Source organism: Amblyomma mixtum, chromosome 1 (assembly GCF_055824585.1).
Source record: "Amblyomma mixtum isolate Tamu chromosome 1, ASM5582458v1, whole genome shotgun sequence".
Lineage (NCBI taxonomy): Eukaryota > Metazoa > Arthropoda > Arachnida > Ixodida > Ixodidae > Amblyomma > Amblyomma mixtum.
Window position 1 is genome coordinate 279,453,132 of NC_143012.1, and position 17,914 is coordinate 279,471,045.

The 17,914-nt window shown below is 47.2% G+C and overlaps 1 protein-coding gene across 1 annotated transcript in view; it reads left to right on the top strand.

Annotated features, from left to right (window-relative positions):
• The first annotated feature begins 5,800 nt into the window (after positions 1-5,800).
• The window catches only part of LOC149371873 (uncharacterized), a 79,245-nt gene continuing 67,131 nt past the window's right edge, over positions 5,801-17,914 (top strand). The window contains exon 1 of the mRNA XM_089585410.1: positions 5,801-6,399. Within this exon, the coding sequence (XP_089441536.1) occupies positions 6,363-6,399 (37 nt within the window). The 5' untranslated portion in view covers positions 5,801-6,362. The remainder of the gene's footprint in view (positions 6,400-17,914) is intronic.

A 17,914-nucleotide genomic window follows, 5' to 3' on the forward strand; every position in this document is an offset into this window, starting at 1 on the left:
GACCCTTTACACCCCCCCCCCCCCCCCCCCCGCTGTTTCCTGTCTTTTTGCGTTTGTTGTTTGTATCATTTTCACTTTTCATGGTTTTATCCTAGCTCACCCGCCGTTGCGCAACATACCTTCCCCTCTGTTTCCGAACTGCGGCAACCCAGACACTACGTAATAAACAGCCGATGCGTTTGAGGAGGAGCTTTTCTCACAAGCGTGCTACTCTCACGCGTCTGCGGGGCGAATTACACAGACATTCAGGGAATTCGATCCCCACGCGCTCGTCGCCCACACTCCACCGCCAACAAGTTATGACACGAATTATAAATGAAGAAAGATGAAAAATCGCAGGTCCAGGGTCATTTCAGTTCCGTGTTTCGTAATGACCTTCTTGCAGCACGCCGTTTACACAACGGCGAAAGGATTGCAGAGAAGCTACAGCGTCTCGTTACTCGTGCGGCGTCGCTTGGAAACGTGCCAGAAATAACTTTGCGGCTGGAAGGCACAGCTTTGCGCCATGTATTTTTTTCCGCGGGCGACGAATGAAGCGGTCAGGGTGTGGTAGAGAGGGGGATCAACGTGCCGCTTTCTTTTCGATACATGTTGTTGGGCTAGCTGGTTTGATTTTTTTCTTTAGTATGCGATCCACACTCGTATTTAAAACGAGGTGTTCTGGCTCACTTTTGACGCGCTTTCATCGAGTTCTTGTTGTTGCCTCAGCAGGCTTAAAGCGAGTCTCCGCTCAACCCGTGCAGATGATCCTCAGTAGGTGTCTTGACTTCGGTACATGTCCTCTGTATCGCGACCTCTATGAAAGTGCAAGTGCCAAGTGATTACTCATTCCAGGCAGCTGTACATATTTAAAGAAAGAGTGGCAGGTCGATGCTCATGTGAGCGTCCCGTCCCACATTGGCCTTCATTTCTTTTTCAAACGAAACGTATTAATGCTGGCACCGAAAAGTATGGTGCACGTCGAAGAGAAACTGTAATTGTGGGGTTCCTGCACCTGTAGCGACACATGATCTATGGTGAAAACCGTAATGGAGGGCTCCAGTTTAATTTAAGCCACCTGCGGTCCTTTGACATGCACTACATCGCAGAGCACACGGGCGTCGCCCCCATTGAAATATGGCTGCTCCATCCGGGGTTGGAGCCTGCAGCCTTGGCATCAACAGGCGAACGCCAGAGCCACTTAGCTGCCGCGGCCGGTCATATCGAAGAGAGGTTCTCGGATATCTCACACAGAAAAACGGCGACGGGCACATTTTGAAACGTGTTGTTACTAATTAACTCGCCACAACAGCAGCTGTTATTCATACACGCTGAGTTTCACTTCTAAGCACATGGCATAGAATTTTTTCTACTCTTTTGGTGAGAAAGTTTTCGCCGATGTCTCGTTCACACTTTTATTAAAACCCTGAGGTATGCGAGTTTTCTTCTGCTAAAATGACAGACCACTTCATGTATTTGCCGCCGCGGTGGCTCAGTGGCTATGGTGCTCGGCTGCTGACCCAAAAGACGCGGGTTCGATCCCGGCCGCGGCGGCTGGAATTTCTTTGGAGGAGAAATTCTAGAGGCCCGTGTACTGTGCGATGTCAGTGCACGTTAAAGAACCCCAGGTGGTCGAAATTTCCGGAGCCCTTCACTACAGCGTCTCTCATAGCCTTAGTCGCTTTGGGACGTTAAACCCCACAAAACAAACAAACAAACTTCATGTATTTAAGCAAAAATACGGAGACGTCGTTGTAAACATGCAGTACCGGACAGCTTGCAACAGTAAGGGGTGGGGATGGTTTGGTTTGGTTTATGGGGTTTAACGTCCCAAAGCGACTGAGGCTATGAGAGACGCCGTAGTGAAGGGCTCCGGAAATTTCGACCACCTGGGGTTCTTTAACGTGCACTGACATCGCACAGTACACGGGCCTCTAGAATTTCTCCTCCAAAGAAATTCCAGCCGCCGCGGCCGGGATCGAACCCGCGTCTTTTGGGACAGCAGCCGAGCACCATAGCCACTGAGCCACCGCGGCGGCGTAGTAAGGGGTGGGGAGGTGCACTAATAAGGTAAGTTGCGACATTACGCTGTCTCGAGCACAAGCAGGCTGGAGCTAAAGTCACCGGAACAGAAAAAGTACCACATACGTTTGTTCCTCGCCGCAGCGCCTCTGGTTCACTCTTCTATGTCACGTGGTCACGTGTCGCCATAAATGTTCGAGCTCCTTTGCTCGCGGTGGTGCGGCTGTTGGAGGGCGGCTTGCTCGACCTGGAGCAGGGCTTGTTCTGCTCTGCGTCGTGTTGTCTGAAGCTCAGCAAGGGGTAATGGGAACGGGGAACAACTTCAGAATGCTACGTCTTCGAGCATTCCAACCGCGACGAATCCGAAGCAGCTTTTTCCCCTATAGCGAGCACGAAGATCACGGCAAGCGGCGTATTCTCTGTTATCTGCTATTAGGCTTCTTGTATACAAGAGAAAGGATGTCAAAACGAACTTTAAACTCAACATGGTTCGAATTAGCGCGCATATTATTGCCGCCCGAATTAAAGGGTTCGGCCTTATCCATCTATCCACCCATCCATCCCCCCACGCCAACCACACCCGCCAGTGCCGAGAATGGTGGCTAGGTAATGAGATCAAAGCAGAGCTCTGGGACAGGAGAAAAGGATGTACGTATGGAACGGGGCAGTTGGGAAAGGGGCGATCAGAGCGGCAATAATAGAAGTATAGACGCGCAGTGTTCAGCTGGATGGCCCGGAGGGGGTGTACGTGATATGCAGGAAATGTGTGTAGCAAGCAGTGATGCCAACTCAGGTCAACGTTTTCTCCCTAGATTGAACCCCCAAAAATCCCTAGATTGAAGAAAAATCCCTAGCCTATAATTGTTTAATTGTTAATGCGACCATTTAAGCTTTAGCAAAGTCTCAGCGCAGTTCACTGTTTCGTCCATTGGTTATATCTTTTGTCAGACATTAATAAAACCGTGTTAGCCACAATTGCTCCTTTTTTTTTTCTAGATTTACCTTACATAGAGGGCCCACAGATGGCGCCAGCTTTTACAGAGACGTGTGGTCACTGGTGAGAAAGATAGTGAGCAACGACGCTCACAAGCAGTCGACTCCCGTTTCACCGCACCGGATTTTGAGCTGCTCCTTCAGCTGGCTTATCTTTACGCGCAAAGAACCTATGCAGCCCTTTGAAAAATAAATGCAGTTGATACCAAGGTGAAAGAGCTGGCATTTTATGCTAAGCCCCGTCAACACATGAAAGTATTTTATTCAGACACCATTAAGGGTTGTTTTAAGGATTGTTTTAAGAGGCACACAGAAAGACGAAAATGTTTGAATTAATGAAGGACTCCTTCTCGCCTCATAGAGAACATTCAGAAGCGGTGAAATGGCGTATCTCACCGCACAGTTATTTATTAATCATAGTCGCAATCAAGGACCGCCAAATAGCTTTGGAGCTACTAAGGATTGACAACCCGAGAAACTGACATAATTAAAAATGTAATCTTGTTACAGTTACACAGCAATGATACAAACGTAAGATTGGTAATTACAAAATCAGAAAGTGATTCCTTACAACTTTGAATGTGTTTTTTGGTTGAACAGCACGTTTAAATCAAGTGGTCTAGCATACGTGGAGAATGCGAACAATTGTGGCACTTTTTGGTAAAGGTAAGCGGTGAGCGTAAACGTAGCGCGTTGATCCAGGCACCACAAGTTAAAATTCAACTTCGTCTTTCGTAGAGCAGCAGTCACTGGAAGCACCAGAGCTGGCACGCACGTTTGAAATTCACATGGTTTCGTTTTTCCTCCCTGTGCAGCAGTCGATAATTTCGACTTGCAGAACTGCTTTCGCCCTCTCTCAGCTCGGCAGAATACTAAAAATAAAGGAGTAGTAATTAGCATTTTTCATAATTTTTTCTGTTCCAAGCGCAAAATAATCAGACACACCTGCCATTGAGCCGCTTAGAGTAGCAATTCTACGGCCTCTCAAAATCCCTAGATTTCACAAAAAAAGACGCTAGATCCCTGAAGCAAAGAAAAAACCCCTAGATCTAGGGATAAATCCCTAGGGTTGGCATCACTGGTAGCAAGTGACCATGTTGTTGGTAGTGTTATTCTGAAGGCCTTCCTGCAGTAAACTAAAATGCCGACAGGTCTGCATGACGTAGCAGCCCACAATTTCAATCCATTGTTGGTTGTATCAGCGTGCACGCGTGTATATATACGCCAAAGTTCCCGAATAACGAGAGGTAAAAAGAGAATTAATTCATTCACTGAGCCAGAGGACCCGGATTCAAACCTGGCTGCGACTATCTGTAAATAACACCATTCAAAAATTTCCTCTGGAACTCGTCCACCGAGCTGTTTTTGCATGGCAGTGCATGGCAGTGCATGGCAGTGCAGTGTGGTGCCTGCGACAGAAATTGTAAATGTAATCGGCGGCGGTCTTCTTGCGATGGTGGGCCATGGTTCCCAACCGGCAGAGTCTCACTCCGTTGAAGGGGGGTCTCTATACTAGGGCACAGGTGGAGATAAGTACTTGCTGTTGGGCTAGTTAGTTCATAGTAAATTGGAATGGCACAGGTAGTGACCGCAGATCCGGATCATGAGAGGGAAATAACTAGAAGAATAAGAATGGGGTGGAGCGCATATATGGCAGGTTCTCTCAGATCATGAATGGTAGCTTACCAATATCACTGAAGAGAAAAGTATACAACAGCTGTATCCTACCGGTACTCACCTATGGGGCAGAAACGTGGAGGCTAACAAAGAGGGTTCAGCTTAAGTTAAGAACAACGCAGCGAGCTATGGAAAGGAAAATGATAGGTGTAACGTTAAGAGATCGAAAGCGGGCGGAGTGGGTGAGGGAACAAACACGGATTAATGACATCTTAGTTGAAATCAAGAGGAAGAAATGGGCTTGGGCAGGGCATGTAATGCGAAGGCAAGATAACCGCTGGTCCTTAAGGGTAACGGAGTGGATTCCAAGAGAAAGCAAACGTCGCAGGGGACGGCAGAAAGTTAGGTGGGCGGATGAGATTAAGAAGTTTGCGGGGATACAGTGGCGGCAACTGACAAAGGACAGGGTTAATTGGAGAGACATGGGAGAGGCCTTTGCCCTGCAGTGGGTGTAGTCAGGCTGATGATGATGATGAAGGGAGAGAAAACTGGAAGACAAAAAGAAAAATAGAAAGAGGAGAGAGAAATAAATATATAGAGGGGGAAATCGGCTGGCAGCCTCTTTTACACATCGTTTTAGACAAATTGGTGTAGTTATAATGCACTAAGATGCAGATGTACATAATAAAAACAAACAAAAAGTAGTGCAAACTAGAAATCACTCCATAATTTTCTCTGAGAGGCGACCGCGGTGGGTTGTTTCGATGGAGGCGAAACGCAAAGGGCGCCTGTGTGCTGTGCGATGTCAGTGCACGTTAAATATCCCCAGATGCTCGAAATTATTTCGGAGACGACCACTACGGCACCTCTTTCTTCCTGTCTTCTTTCACTCCATCCCCTAGCCCGTCTCTTACGGCGCGGTTCGGATGTCCACCGAGATGTATGAGACAACTAATGCGTCATTTCTTTTCCTCAAAAAAAGAAATATCATTTTACCAATTTTTTTAGAAACAATTCATTTTCAAAATGCGCGCAAAATTTGTTTACTAGCGCCTTCTAGTGGAAATTTTCAAAACCAGTAGTCTCTACACGTGGCCTCAGAGAGGAGTGGAATTTCGGAGGTCTTGTCGTAGGAAGGAGGGCAAGGGGCGTAGGGGCGTTGTCGTCTGCTGCCGCGGCCAGGCGAGCGTTCTCGGGAGCGCTTTTTCTCTCGGCGGTCGAGTACGCTCCCTCGCTACCCTCGCCAGCGCAGCGCCGCCGCCGTCGCCGCTTCTCTCCTCACGCGAGCGCACGAGGGCGGCCGTGAGCCGAGTTTTTGTTCGTCAGTTCATCAGGGCCTCGACATCAGCAGCGCGCTCATAGTGGCCTGACCACGCTGGCAGCAAGAGCAGCATCAGTGACATCGTGTGGTGTGTGCGTGTGTGCGTGCATGTGCGAGCGCGTGTAGTGTGGAGGAGCGGGCGCGTGGCGCGTGAGCTGTGCAGCCAGTGCAGCGTGCTCTTTTAAGAGCACGGGCACCGTCGACGTCGGAGGGACTTGTCACCCAGCAGTCTGACCCCGCTGGGCGGCAGCAAAACGACGGAGCAGCTGCAGTGAGTGCATTGCCGTGGCGTGAGCACGCGGCGGATCCATCACAAAATTCGCCTGCCGCTGTTGTCTGCCGAGGCGGGAGAGTATCGTCGACGGCGTCCACGTTCGAAGCCCTGTTGAACGTCGGCACGCTGGGCGTCCACGCAACGTCGATTACACGGATGGCGGGAGTTCCGAGGTTTCGCCCCTTTGCGTACGGTGAGTGGAGCACGTATTTTTGGGAAACTTGTTTTTGAACGGGTATCGTTTGATGCGAGTTTCAGCGCCTGTTCTCCGGTCACTATAGGGCTATAAATATCAAGTGGTCTCACCACGTTGGATGACGGATTGTGCGAAACCAGATCGCAAGAAAAACGTGTTCGTGGTGAACGATGTCGTTGTCGAGGCGCCGAAGGGATGCCTCTTGGTACCAGCCTCTACACATCGTGAACTTAATCGTTTTAGCGATTTGTCATTAAGCGTTGACAGCTGAAAGTGCAATGAACGCATTGCTATCGTCGACCTAGCATGGTGTAGATACCCCCACTATATGTTTAGCAGCATACTGAAAGCGTTCAATTTTTTTGTTTACTTGGCTTTTACGCGGCTCGACATTTCGTGGTGTGCCCAACGTCACCGTGAGGGCGCATGCCAGTTGAGTGAAAAAGGGTTTTGTAGAAAAATCTCTAAGTGAAAGATGGTGGCTTACGAAACAGTACAAATTAGTGTATACCACCACGATGGATATCGGCTGCAACATTTCCTTGTCGTTCTTTTAAGACATTTCTTTGTTTTCTGCAAAATCCTAGTCCGCATAAAATTGTTTGCTGAAGAAATATCCGTAGCTGACGGAACATACCGCTGGAGCGAAGATATGCTCCACCAGTAGCCGGCAAGGGAGAAGATGTCATGTCAGTGGCGGGGTGCGATCTTATATGCTTTATGGGCCTCAACCAGCTGCCGATTAGTTTGTAGATAGGCGACCCAGCATGCACAGGCCTGGGCACTTTATCTGCTGTTCCCAGTGGCCTTCGATGTTATCTGCCTGTAGAATCACAGGCTAAGTAGTTTACCAACGTCATCTTAGCTCTGTTTGCCTGGCCCTACGATTCTAAAGTTTCCATGTACACTCTTTGTCAAAAGTATAGAGCCCAAAGCGTCTGCTTCTGAGCCCTGCAGCGAGTCTCTTCGTGCATACTTGGGGACCCTAATCTCACTAAGGCGGGAGGAACGTAAGTCCTGAAACCCTCCCAAGCTTAGTACTGTCAAATGCGCTAAAGAGTCACACTACACGGCTTGGAATCAAACCCCTTGGGCTTTGTTTTTCACAAAGACTGCACATTCCAATTTCGTCCGGCGCGGAACTGACAACGTGAAAAAGCATGACTCTGAACAGCCTAGTCGCATTTGTCTGGGCCTCCATCACATCATTGCAGTGATCTTCGTCCGAGCCTGTACAGTGGTCGCCACTGTACAGCTCTGTACAGGTTCAGCTTCCGGTTCAGCTGAACCGGAGTGATACGAGTTCAGCTGTACGGGCCACTGTACGGGTTCAGCTTCCAAGCACAAGGCAGTTTCATTGCAGTTATAGTGTTTAAAGGCTTGGACCACGTGATTGATCTATTAAAGGAATAACGCATTGTTGGGCATCGAGTTTCTGGATTCCATAATCGCTTAATCAGTCTGAACTAACTCGCGAAACGCTTTGACCGCGTCGCGGCGCTCACTGTTTTTGTGGGGGCGAGTTTTCAGTTCATAGGGTGTGAAAACGTTGAAGAAACAGTTCACGAAAAGGAAGAGCTTACGCAGTTTAACAAGCACTTCTGCTTTCGATTTCGTTATTGTGAGGCGCCTGTTTTTACGCATTAGGACTTCACTTCCCGAGTCTTCACCAGTCCCTCACAGTCGCTACGTGCCATTTCCCATTTTAACAACACTACTAAGAGTAATGTAAAACAGCTAATAACGGTGCTCAGTGTGTAAGTGCGCCATTTACTTTTCTGTTCCCTTTCCGTGTCCAGCAGTATAGACCTTTTCAACAAGTGGTCCATGGTCACCGCCATATTGGGTACGTGGCTGGGGTCGTAGTACAGGAAAGAGCTCGGGATGAAGCTTTCCCTACGTTCTCCACACTCAATAAAACCGGTCTTCTCGACGGTCCTAAAAAGTTCTATAAGATACAGCGCTTCTCGCAGCCTAATAATACTCAATGCGCCAATATTTAACGACTGTATGGCATATTCAAATGACTTGTGGAGCGGTCGCCTCAGATCGACTTTGTTTGATACGATAGCGCCTCGGTTTAAATTTCAGTTCGAGTCCAGTGGCCCATTTTTGCTGCAATTGGTGAGGGTACAATCGTCACGTAGCGCTGTGAGCTCTTTCGTAGCACTGTCTGTGGAAGCTGCGCGCCCGCTTTCATCATTGTATCTGAATGAGACGAAAACGTGTCTCGCCTTTTCTTCGCATAACTACTGGCTTTAAGCCAATAATAATAATAAAAGAATAGCGGAGAAGCATTAGCGAAGAGATATGCCGTACCGCCAGGGTGCAAGCATGCGTTCCCGCCTGCCCCTTCGCACGCACGGCACGGCGCTAGTATGTCTCCTCTTCGCTGGAAATGAATTCCCACAAGGAATGTCGATGCTCATCACAAGAGCCAACTGAAAAAAAAAAAAAAACGGGTAACGGAACGCATATATGCTCTTTACAGTATCTATCTGTCTTCATCCTTTGGCCCCTTTCTGGTGGTGATGTTTTACGCTTGCCACAGGTTCTGAGTTGAAGAAAATTTTGCAGAGTTTCTACAGAGTTTTACAGAGTAAATTCTGCTTCCCGAAGGGTTACATGTTATGGCGCTGGGCGGCCGGGCACGCAGCCACTTGCTGCTTGTGCTTCGTCGGAGGAGCCTGTTTCGACAGGAGCGCTACCTCATTTTCTGGCCGCTTCAGCAGCATTGATATATTCTAGAACCGTGTAACATGGATAGCATGGAGAGACCGGAGAGTTTGGCAACTGACCGTACTTCTATTAACGTTGGTCAATACATCGGTACAGGTAATAACGCCTCTGTCAGAACTTTCGTCATCTGTTTTCGCGAGAGGCTGTGCAGTTAGTCATAGGAAAAACGTGCAGTGAGGAACTGAAATGTGTCTGCAACTTCCATAAGGGCGATTCCAGCGTTGTTACCACTCGATCGAATTTGCTGAAACTTTCACGGTACGTTCTGCGCACTTTTCTCGTCCTTTGTGCCAAGTTTCGCAGCGTGGCGGTGTTTTGTTGCAGCGCAAATGAATTTTAAAATTTCGCGTGTTATGGCTCCAGTAGGGGAGATTTCTACGGGCAACCTTGCCTGTGTGACGTCACTGGACGCGCAGTCGTCGATATTCTGTCAATGCTTTCTCAAGACTAAAATTTCGAGCTGGTTTTTGGTCATTTCACACAAATAATGACCCAAGCTCTCACTTACAGTCGCATTTTAGCCAATCCACGCGCACGCAGGGTGTCGAACCGGAACCGAACCTGAACCCGAAACCGGAACCGAACCCGAATTTTTGCCCGGAACTGGAACCGAACCGAACCCAAATTATTTTCGCCATCTTGGAACTGAACCCGAACCGGAACGATTCAAAGGAACCGTTCCGAACCGGTTCGGGACTCGGTTCCACCGCACATTTTGTGCAACACGGCATACTTTTTTTCTTCTTTTTTCAGACTAAATTGCATATGCCAGCGTGTAGATTTACCCAGCGTGTAGATTTACCCAGCGAAAGCTGTCGGCGCTATGGAATGCGAAAATGGCATCCAGTCGAAATGGCACCCAAGTCAACAACAAAACTGAAAGAAGTCTCGTGTCTAGGAAGAAAGCTAATTGGCGTTTCCGCTATATGCTTTTGGTAATTCTAAAGTATTTTACACCAGATTGACGTGAAATGTTGAATTTTATAGTATCCCCCTTTCACATGCTTATGTACAGCTTTACTCGAATTGTTAGCACTTTAATTCGTAAAGCACTGAGAGAGAATGGTTCCCTTTTCTTTGTGTCGAGTACCATAAATATGTGAAACATAGGCGCAATGACCCATCACGTTGTGCAACATTTACTTTCTGAGGCATTTCTTGTCTCAGATAGCAGATAATGAATAAGACCCCTCACGATGGCTCAGTGGCTGTGGTGCTCGGCTGCTAATGCCAAGGTCGCGGGTTTGATACCGGTGGCGAGGTCGCATTTTGATAGGACGAAATGAAAAATGCGTATGTGCTGTGCGATGTGAGTGCACTTTGAGGAACCCCAGCTGGTCTGCGCTAATCTGGAGTCCTCCACTACAGCGTTCCTGATAGACTCTGCGCCGCTTTGACGCGTTAGAGCACACATAATACTATTATTACAAAACAAAGAAATATACATATGTGTTTTATTTTTAAAGAATTAGAACATTATTTGTAGCACGCGACGGAAATAAACAATGAAAGGCGGGCATGTAGCCGCGGTACGATACTTAGAAAAATTCAGGGGGCACTTTGGTTCTCGAAAGCGCACTGTTTGTTTTTATTTACGTTTTATTTTTCATTAACTGTTTTTTTGCTCATTTTCCTATTTTTATTTTTTTTATTTTTATTTTCATATCTTATCTTTATTGTGTTTTTATTTTTGTTTATTTCCTTTTTTTTTCTTTTTTTTCTTTTTCCTTTTCCTGACTTTATTCCTTCTTATTTTATTTATGAAACCCATCCATTCACTAGATGCGCCTTTATTCATACTCGAACTTTGAGCCTTCGTGGCGGAGTGGTAGCGTCTCCGCTTCAAATGTCCAAGGCCCTGGTTCGATTCCCACCCTCGGCGCAGTTTCTTTTTAAGCAGAGACGCCGAAAGGCGGACAAATCTGCCGACGCGTCTGCTAACGACAGTATGAGGTATTAAAGGCTTTCGCCTTAAAAAAAGATAGTGATTACACAAAGAGGCAATGCGGAAATACATGCGCTCCCTGAGATGTGAAAAACGCCTAGAAAGGTGCTACTGAAATGAAATGTTACTGGGATGAAGTGATTTTCTGTTATGTCGATGCATAGAAATTGTTCTGCTTATATAAAAAAAATTACAATCGCTAGCAGGCAGCTTCGTCACGCTGTTCTCAGATTGCTGTATATTGAATCCTCTGACGGGCGGCTTATATTTGCCTCTCTGCCGCACATGAGGGAAGCCAACACTAACCGAAAACAAGGAGCACAGGGCATGTACTTTTCTAAAAGTAATTTGTGGTGTTCATCAATACGAGCTTAAAGAGTAATTGCTTTTAACGATAATTGATTAAACTGAAAAAAAAAACACGCCCCCAATAGGATCCGAACCCTTGACCTCTAATTTTGCGTCCGGTGCTCCACCAACTGAGCTACGGCGACGATTTTTTTCTTTATTGAATGGAAATAGTGCCGAAAAGAAAAATCGCAGTAAGTCCATGCCACAAAACACCAGGCTGTGCAATACGAGCCCACCATACCCCTGCAAATCCCCACCTCCCTAAACATCAGAAGTCTAAGAGGCACACCAATGCCTCTAGATAGGAGAGGAGCCAGCAAGGCGGCACTTCCAGGGCAACATATACTCCCCGCACCAAAGCGCACTGCTCATGGAACAAAGATTTCGACGACCCCGGGGTTTCGGCGGCAGTCCATCATGTGGCTCTTGATACTAAACAGTAACAGCAACATAAATAGATACACGGCACGTACAACACAGTTTTTCTCCAGTGGCAAAAAACCGGTACTAATCCGTGTGATTTCAATGTCCTTCTCAAGTGTACGTTCACCGTAATTATGTCCCAGAAACACGTAGCATCACTGCACAGAATAAAACAATGGTGAATGGTCTTTGGTGCATTGCGCAGGCGGCAATTTACCGTCCATGACACAAACATCTCCTCAGCATGAAGTAATGCCTTGACAGGCAGCGTCGGTGTGTGAAGTTTAGAGAAGAACGTTTTTGCAGCAGAAGAAATAAATGTACATTCGCTTAACACGTTTTAAAGCACTGGTGTTAAGGAACTCCAGAAAAGGTTGCCGATACAACAGTACAGGGAAAAAATACCCTGTAAGTACCGGAGTCGTCTGCCTTCTGGAGAGGCGATTCAGGCAGTCTAAAGAAAAGCGCAGAGTGAGGAAATTTAAGGTGTCCGCTACTTGCGCGCTGCGGCGACGACCGTCTTATCTTTTTAGCTTTCGGGGTACTTATGTGTACTGCAACCGAACCATCAGAGGGGTCACCAGCGCCACCCTCGTCAATAGCAGCGAACGTAATGCGTGTCTTTTACCCAGAGTGCCACATGAAAAACGTGGTCGAACAGTGAGGGCGGAGGCTGTGCGAGAACCCTCGCTTCGGGTTGTTTGTGTCTGAGGCGAGAGGCTTAAGGTTGGTTCACATGCAAGCGAATCGGCGACTGAGCGGCGCGTCCCAGCGAAAATTTTAATTTGCTGGAACCTCGCCGTTGACAGGCGCGACGACTCAAATACAAGTTATTGCACCGCGGCGTCAGGATTCTCTAGCATTTTCGCGTTCTTTTGTGGAACGCTTTGCGACGGCACACGTACAGCATTCACAGCATTCCACCTCAGGTAGATCGGCTGCAGGTAGATGGGGCATTTTAGACCGCAGCTATTATGCGCCCGTTCCAGCGTTCCGCGTCGTATTCGGTGTAGCCGGCGTAATCGGTTGTCCAAGTAGCAGAGAGAATTAAACGCCACCTGGAAGGTGGCTGCCACGGGATGACCCCAAGAGTGGCTATAGCAGCGTAATACGCCACATGCCAGGTGGGGTGTGATGAGTTGCGCTTAAACTTCTCATTACCAACAATTGCAACCGTCTGTCAATTTTTTGCCACTGAGTGCTCGGATGTACGCCGACCGAATTGTGCACGCGTGTGAATACACATGCTTAAGCGCACGCATGCATGGACACACGCACGCACGCACGCACGCACGCACGCACGCAGACGCGCACACGCACACACACACGCCACGGAAATTTTTTAATTTTTGAAAAAGGGGACTAAACTGCTAACGTAGTAAAGAAACCAACTACAATTCTCTAACCCTGAGTGGGAATCGAGCCAGTGGCGGCGGGCGCAACAGAGAAACTTCGTTTACTGATGCCTTAGGCTACTCAGCCATCTTCAAAGATTCTTTTTATTGTTGCCGCATGGAACATCAGGAACCTCCTTGACCTCGTCTTGCCTTACTTGACTGGGTCGAATTCCGCGACCTAGGCACACAGCCTCATGCCACTATCACTCCCTTGCTCTGCCCGCACATAAAAATTCTTGAAGGCGCACACGTCAAGAAAGGGCGATCAGTCAGGAAGTTCAACTTTCGCAGCACATACTTTCTGAGCTAAAATGAACTGTCTCTGAACAGTGACCTAGACGAAAGTGGCGATTGTGCGTGTTTATCAAGCATACAGCTTCTTCACACGCTAAGCAGCCTTATTAACAGGAAATGTTCACCCGGAATTCCGGTGTCCGTCATTACTGGCACAACTCTTATAGTATAAGGCATGACCTCAATGTCCTTTTTAAGAGACTGCTGAAGCGAACTATGTCTCAAACGAACATAGCGTCACAAATAATTTCGTTGTTCAATAGTTCCTCGTTGCTTGCAGATGTAGCAATTCACTGATCATGGCACAAAAGTCCGCTTGGCTCGACGGCATGTCCTAACACGTAAGGTCGACGTTTGAAGTCTAAGAAAGGTTTTTGGGGCCTATTGAATGTACATTCTCTGTACTCGCCTTAATATAAGGCCATCAAGAAAGGCTAGGTAAGGCTGCACGTAGCGGAAGTAATCATCGATCAGAACGTTTGCCAGCTGCCTTCTGGAGAAGCCGTACAGGTATTTTAAGGAAAAGCGAGTATTTAGGAAATCGAGTGTGTCAGCACGAAATTCCCTCACGCCTATGTATAGACAAGACAGATGAGCATTTAGTCACCTAATAAGCACAGCTGCCAGGAAGCGGTGATTTTAGGTTTCGAAAAATAAAAATCATGAAACAGGCTACTGGACAAAAACTGCACGAAATACTCACCATACTGTATCAAGGTCGCATGAAATTCTGTCCACGCATGGGCTCCCTTTCAAAGCGCCCCAGAAAAGTCACAAAAGTTCTAATTAACGAATTTACGGTCCTCCCCTTGCATTGCACCAATTGCAACATTGTCACAACGCAACGTCGCATAGAAGACGTCGCAAGTTTGTGTCCGTACAGACACGAAGTGGCCCCAACCAATGCAAGCCTGCTTTTTTATCGTATTCTTTTCATCAGAGCAAGAGACGGAGACGACATCAGCATAGGCCAAAATCTTAATCTTACGCTGTACTAGCGACAAGCCACGATTAGCTGTGTTTTTGAAGAAACTGAGCTATAGGTGGTCGACATATGTATATAACGAGTTACAAAGGCGATGTAGAGCACGTGATGAAAATAAAATATTTTTGGTAAACCCTCTAGATATATGCTTCAGGTGTGCCAGAAAAGGGGGGGTGACTGGCAAGCTGCTTTTGGGGTGACAGAAATATGTCTTGGCTGTATATACCTGCAAATACAAGGCAACTTCCGCTCATAGTGGGCCCATACAGCGGTTCTGACGGCACCCGCTTAAGCATTTTGCACCAGAGAAATTCCCGATTGACACGAGCTTCACGAGAGACCTATTACTCGCCTGACGGTGACTCCGAAATTGCTGAAGCTGCAAGGTTTTGTAGATGAAAAATCTATCAGTTCTTTTTATGTATCTTATAAGATAGAGTCTAGTACACGTAGCCGGTGTACACTAATTCTGAGTTCATTTGATTTCGCGGCTATTGAGTAAATTTAAATCTTTTTGCCGCGGAGAGTAAAACATCTGGCATTGAGCAAATTTTGCAGTGCTGTTTTATATGCTGATATTACAAAGAAAAGTAAACAGCAAAACAAGGTTGAATAAAAACCTACGTTTAGAATTTTTTATAGTCTGAACCCGTTTGAACCCGTTTGAACCGGTTCGACGCTATCCGGAGCGGTTCGAACCGGAACGGAATGTCGCTCTGGAGCCGAACCCGGAACTGAACCCGAAAGGCGTGAACCCGAACCTGAACCGAACCCGAAAAAATTCCGGTTCGACACCCTGCGCGCACGCGATAGGTTTTGTGACAGTATCCGTGACGTCAGAGGGCGGTCGTGACGTCATCGTTTGGTCGGTAACCAGTTTTAGTTTCCTGGTTTGTGATCTTTTTTATTCTACTTGGTGTTTTGAAAAACGCTTTTTGTACTGCAGCGAGGGGCCTCTAAGGAATGTGATGTGATTATCAACTCAAAATGTTAAAAAGAAAAAACCGGAGTTAGCCTTTGGGAAAATTTCACAAAGGCCCGTCACGTCTATGGCCAGTGGGCGCAAACAGAATAGACATGGTCTACCAGCAAATAGTGCTTTTACGTTGCAGCAACTAGCCATGACGTTATTATGCATGCTTAAAAAATCAATATGGCTCTACGCGTGCATGTGAGCAGGAATTGTAACTTGGAGTTATCGGTTCTAAGCTCCTCCCCCTGGCAGCGACAGCCATATTTAAGCAGCTTGAGGGACGTATTGAGCAGCGCTGTCGTCTGCGGCAAAACTGCCGCGATTGGATGATGAATTCGGCCATAAGGTATTTAGTGGTCGTAGTCGTAGTAGTGTATTCCGCATCATTGTAGAGGGAAAACATGCCACCAAAATTAGGTGTCTATACTCCTTTAAGTCTTCAGAGTACCACCTGGTGCCTCGAGAAAGGCTTGGTTTTGTACCTCACTGCCATTTTGATTTATCATGGTTAAGAGCCGCTCCAGAACTCTCACAAAACTGCCCAATTACATTCAAAATCTCGAGCACGCTTTGTTTATCAGAACATAAAAAGAAAACGTAATCGCCATAAGCCTAAATTTTGGTTTCACATTGTGATAGCGAGAAGCCACGAATTGCTCTGTTTTCGAAGATTATAAGGCAAGATATAAAGCGAATAACAAAAGCGATAGCGGGCAGCCCTGTCAGATGGATGATTCAAGTGGAATAGGTTTGGTAAGATTTTGATAAGAAGGTTTGGAAAGAATAGTTTTGATAGATAAGGTTTGGTAAGATCATTCCCTTAGTAGACGCTTTATATCATAATTCTATGCCTCTAAGCAAGACATCACCAACGTTTGCACTCTCCAAGACTGCAAACAGAAAAATCATGGCGCACCGTACCGACAGCTCTTGCCACATTAATCTGAATAAGGTGAACCTCATCTGACGCTGTCTCCAAAGTCGAACGTGTTATATGGATAGGGTTTTGGATGCTACAGCCTTTGATTCGCACACACTTGTTGATGCCATAATAAATCTAATGCCACAAGCGGCAGACAACAAGCAAGAACCTTCGCCGATATTTTGTAATCCACGTTGCATAAGAGAATATCGGACGATACCCTTCAGCAGTTTTCAACCGATCTGCATCTGTGCTTTTCGGCATTAGTATCGTGTGAGCATGTGTAGAACGTGGGAGGTTAAAAGCCCACGTCATAAGCTGTGCTGAAGGCAGGTTTCAACAAGGCAGGTGTTAAGCAAGGCGTAAACGTTTTATAGAACTCACTATTACATTATCCGAGCCCGGAGGCTTCTTACCCTGTAGAGCAGAAATGGCCGAGTTGACCTTCGACTAAATTAAGGCCGCGCGGCGCGCTGTTCTAATAGCGAACTTTTTCGCTATAACTGACAGGCGCCTGATTGCATTTGCTTGTAGCCGGCCATTTATAATAGCCATATCATTTTTTTTTTAATTTTGGAAACGCGATTGCCCTCGCCGCTGAGGCACAAAAAATTTGGCCATTTCTCGCGCCATTCGAAAACCGCGCGCCTGCGAGGAGCGCAAAGCGGCGTCCATCAAATCGCGCCACTCTGTGACGCACATGCCACGTGACATTCTCTTCCTTGCCCACGCTGGGGCAGCGAAGTGGGAGAGGGAAGGTCACGCGGCTCGTGTGTCACGAGGGGATGCAATTTGATGACGTCACCGGCCGGAAACCAGACGCGCGATTTTTGAATTGCGCGAGAAATGGTCCGAATTTGTTGAGCCACAGCGGCGAGGGTAGCAGTTTACAATTTGTCGGACGGTTCTGGAAGTTGTTAGGGGATATGTTTACTTAGGGCAGGTAGTGACTTCGGATCACGAGAGAGAAATAACTAGAAGAACAAGGTTGTTGTGGAGCGCATTTGGGAGATTCTCCCAAATCATGAATGGCAGTTTACCAATATCGCTCAAGAGAAAACTATACAACTGCTGTATCCTACCTGTACCCACCTATGGGGCAGAAACGTGGAGACTGACGAAAAGGGTTCAACATTCAGTATTCAAGCTATGGAAAGGAAAATTATAGGTGTAACGTTAAGAGGCATGAACAGGGCGGAGTGGGTCAGCGAACAAACGCGTATTAATGACATCCTAGTTGAAATCAAGGGGAAGAAATGGGCTTGGGCAGGGCATGTAATGCGAAGGCAAGGTACCAAGAGAAGGTAACGGACTGGAGTTTGCGGCGATAAGGTGGTCGCAGCTGGCACAGAACAGGGTTAATCGAGAAATATAGAAGAGGCCTTTGCCCTGCACTAGACGTAGCCAGGCAGCTGCTGCTTCTCATGATGATGATTATGATGGTGACGATGATGGTTATTACTAACGGCCGGCTACAAGTCGC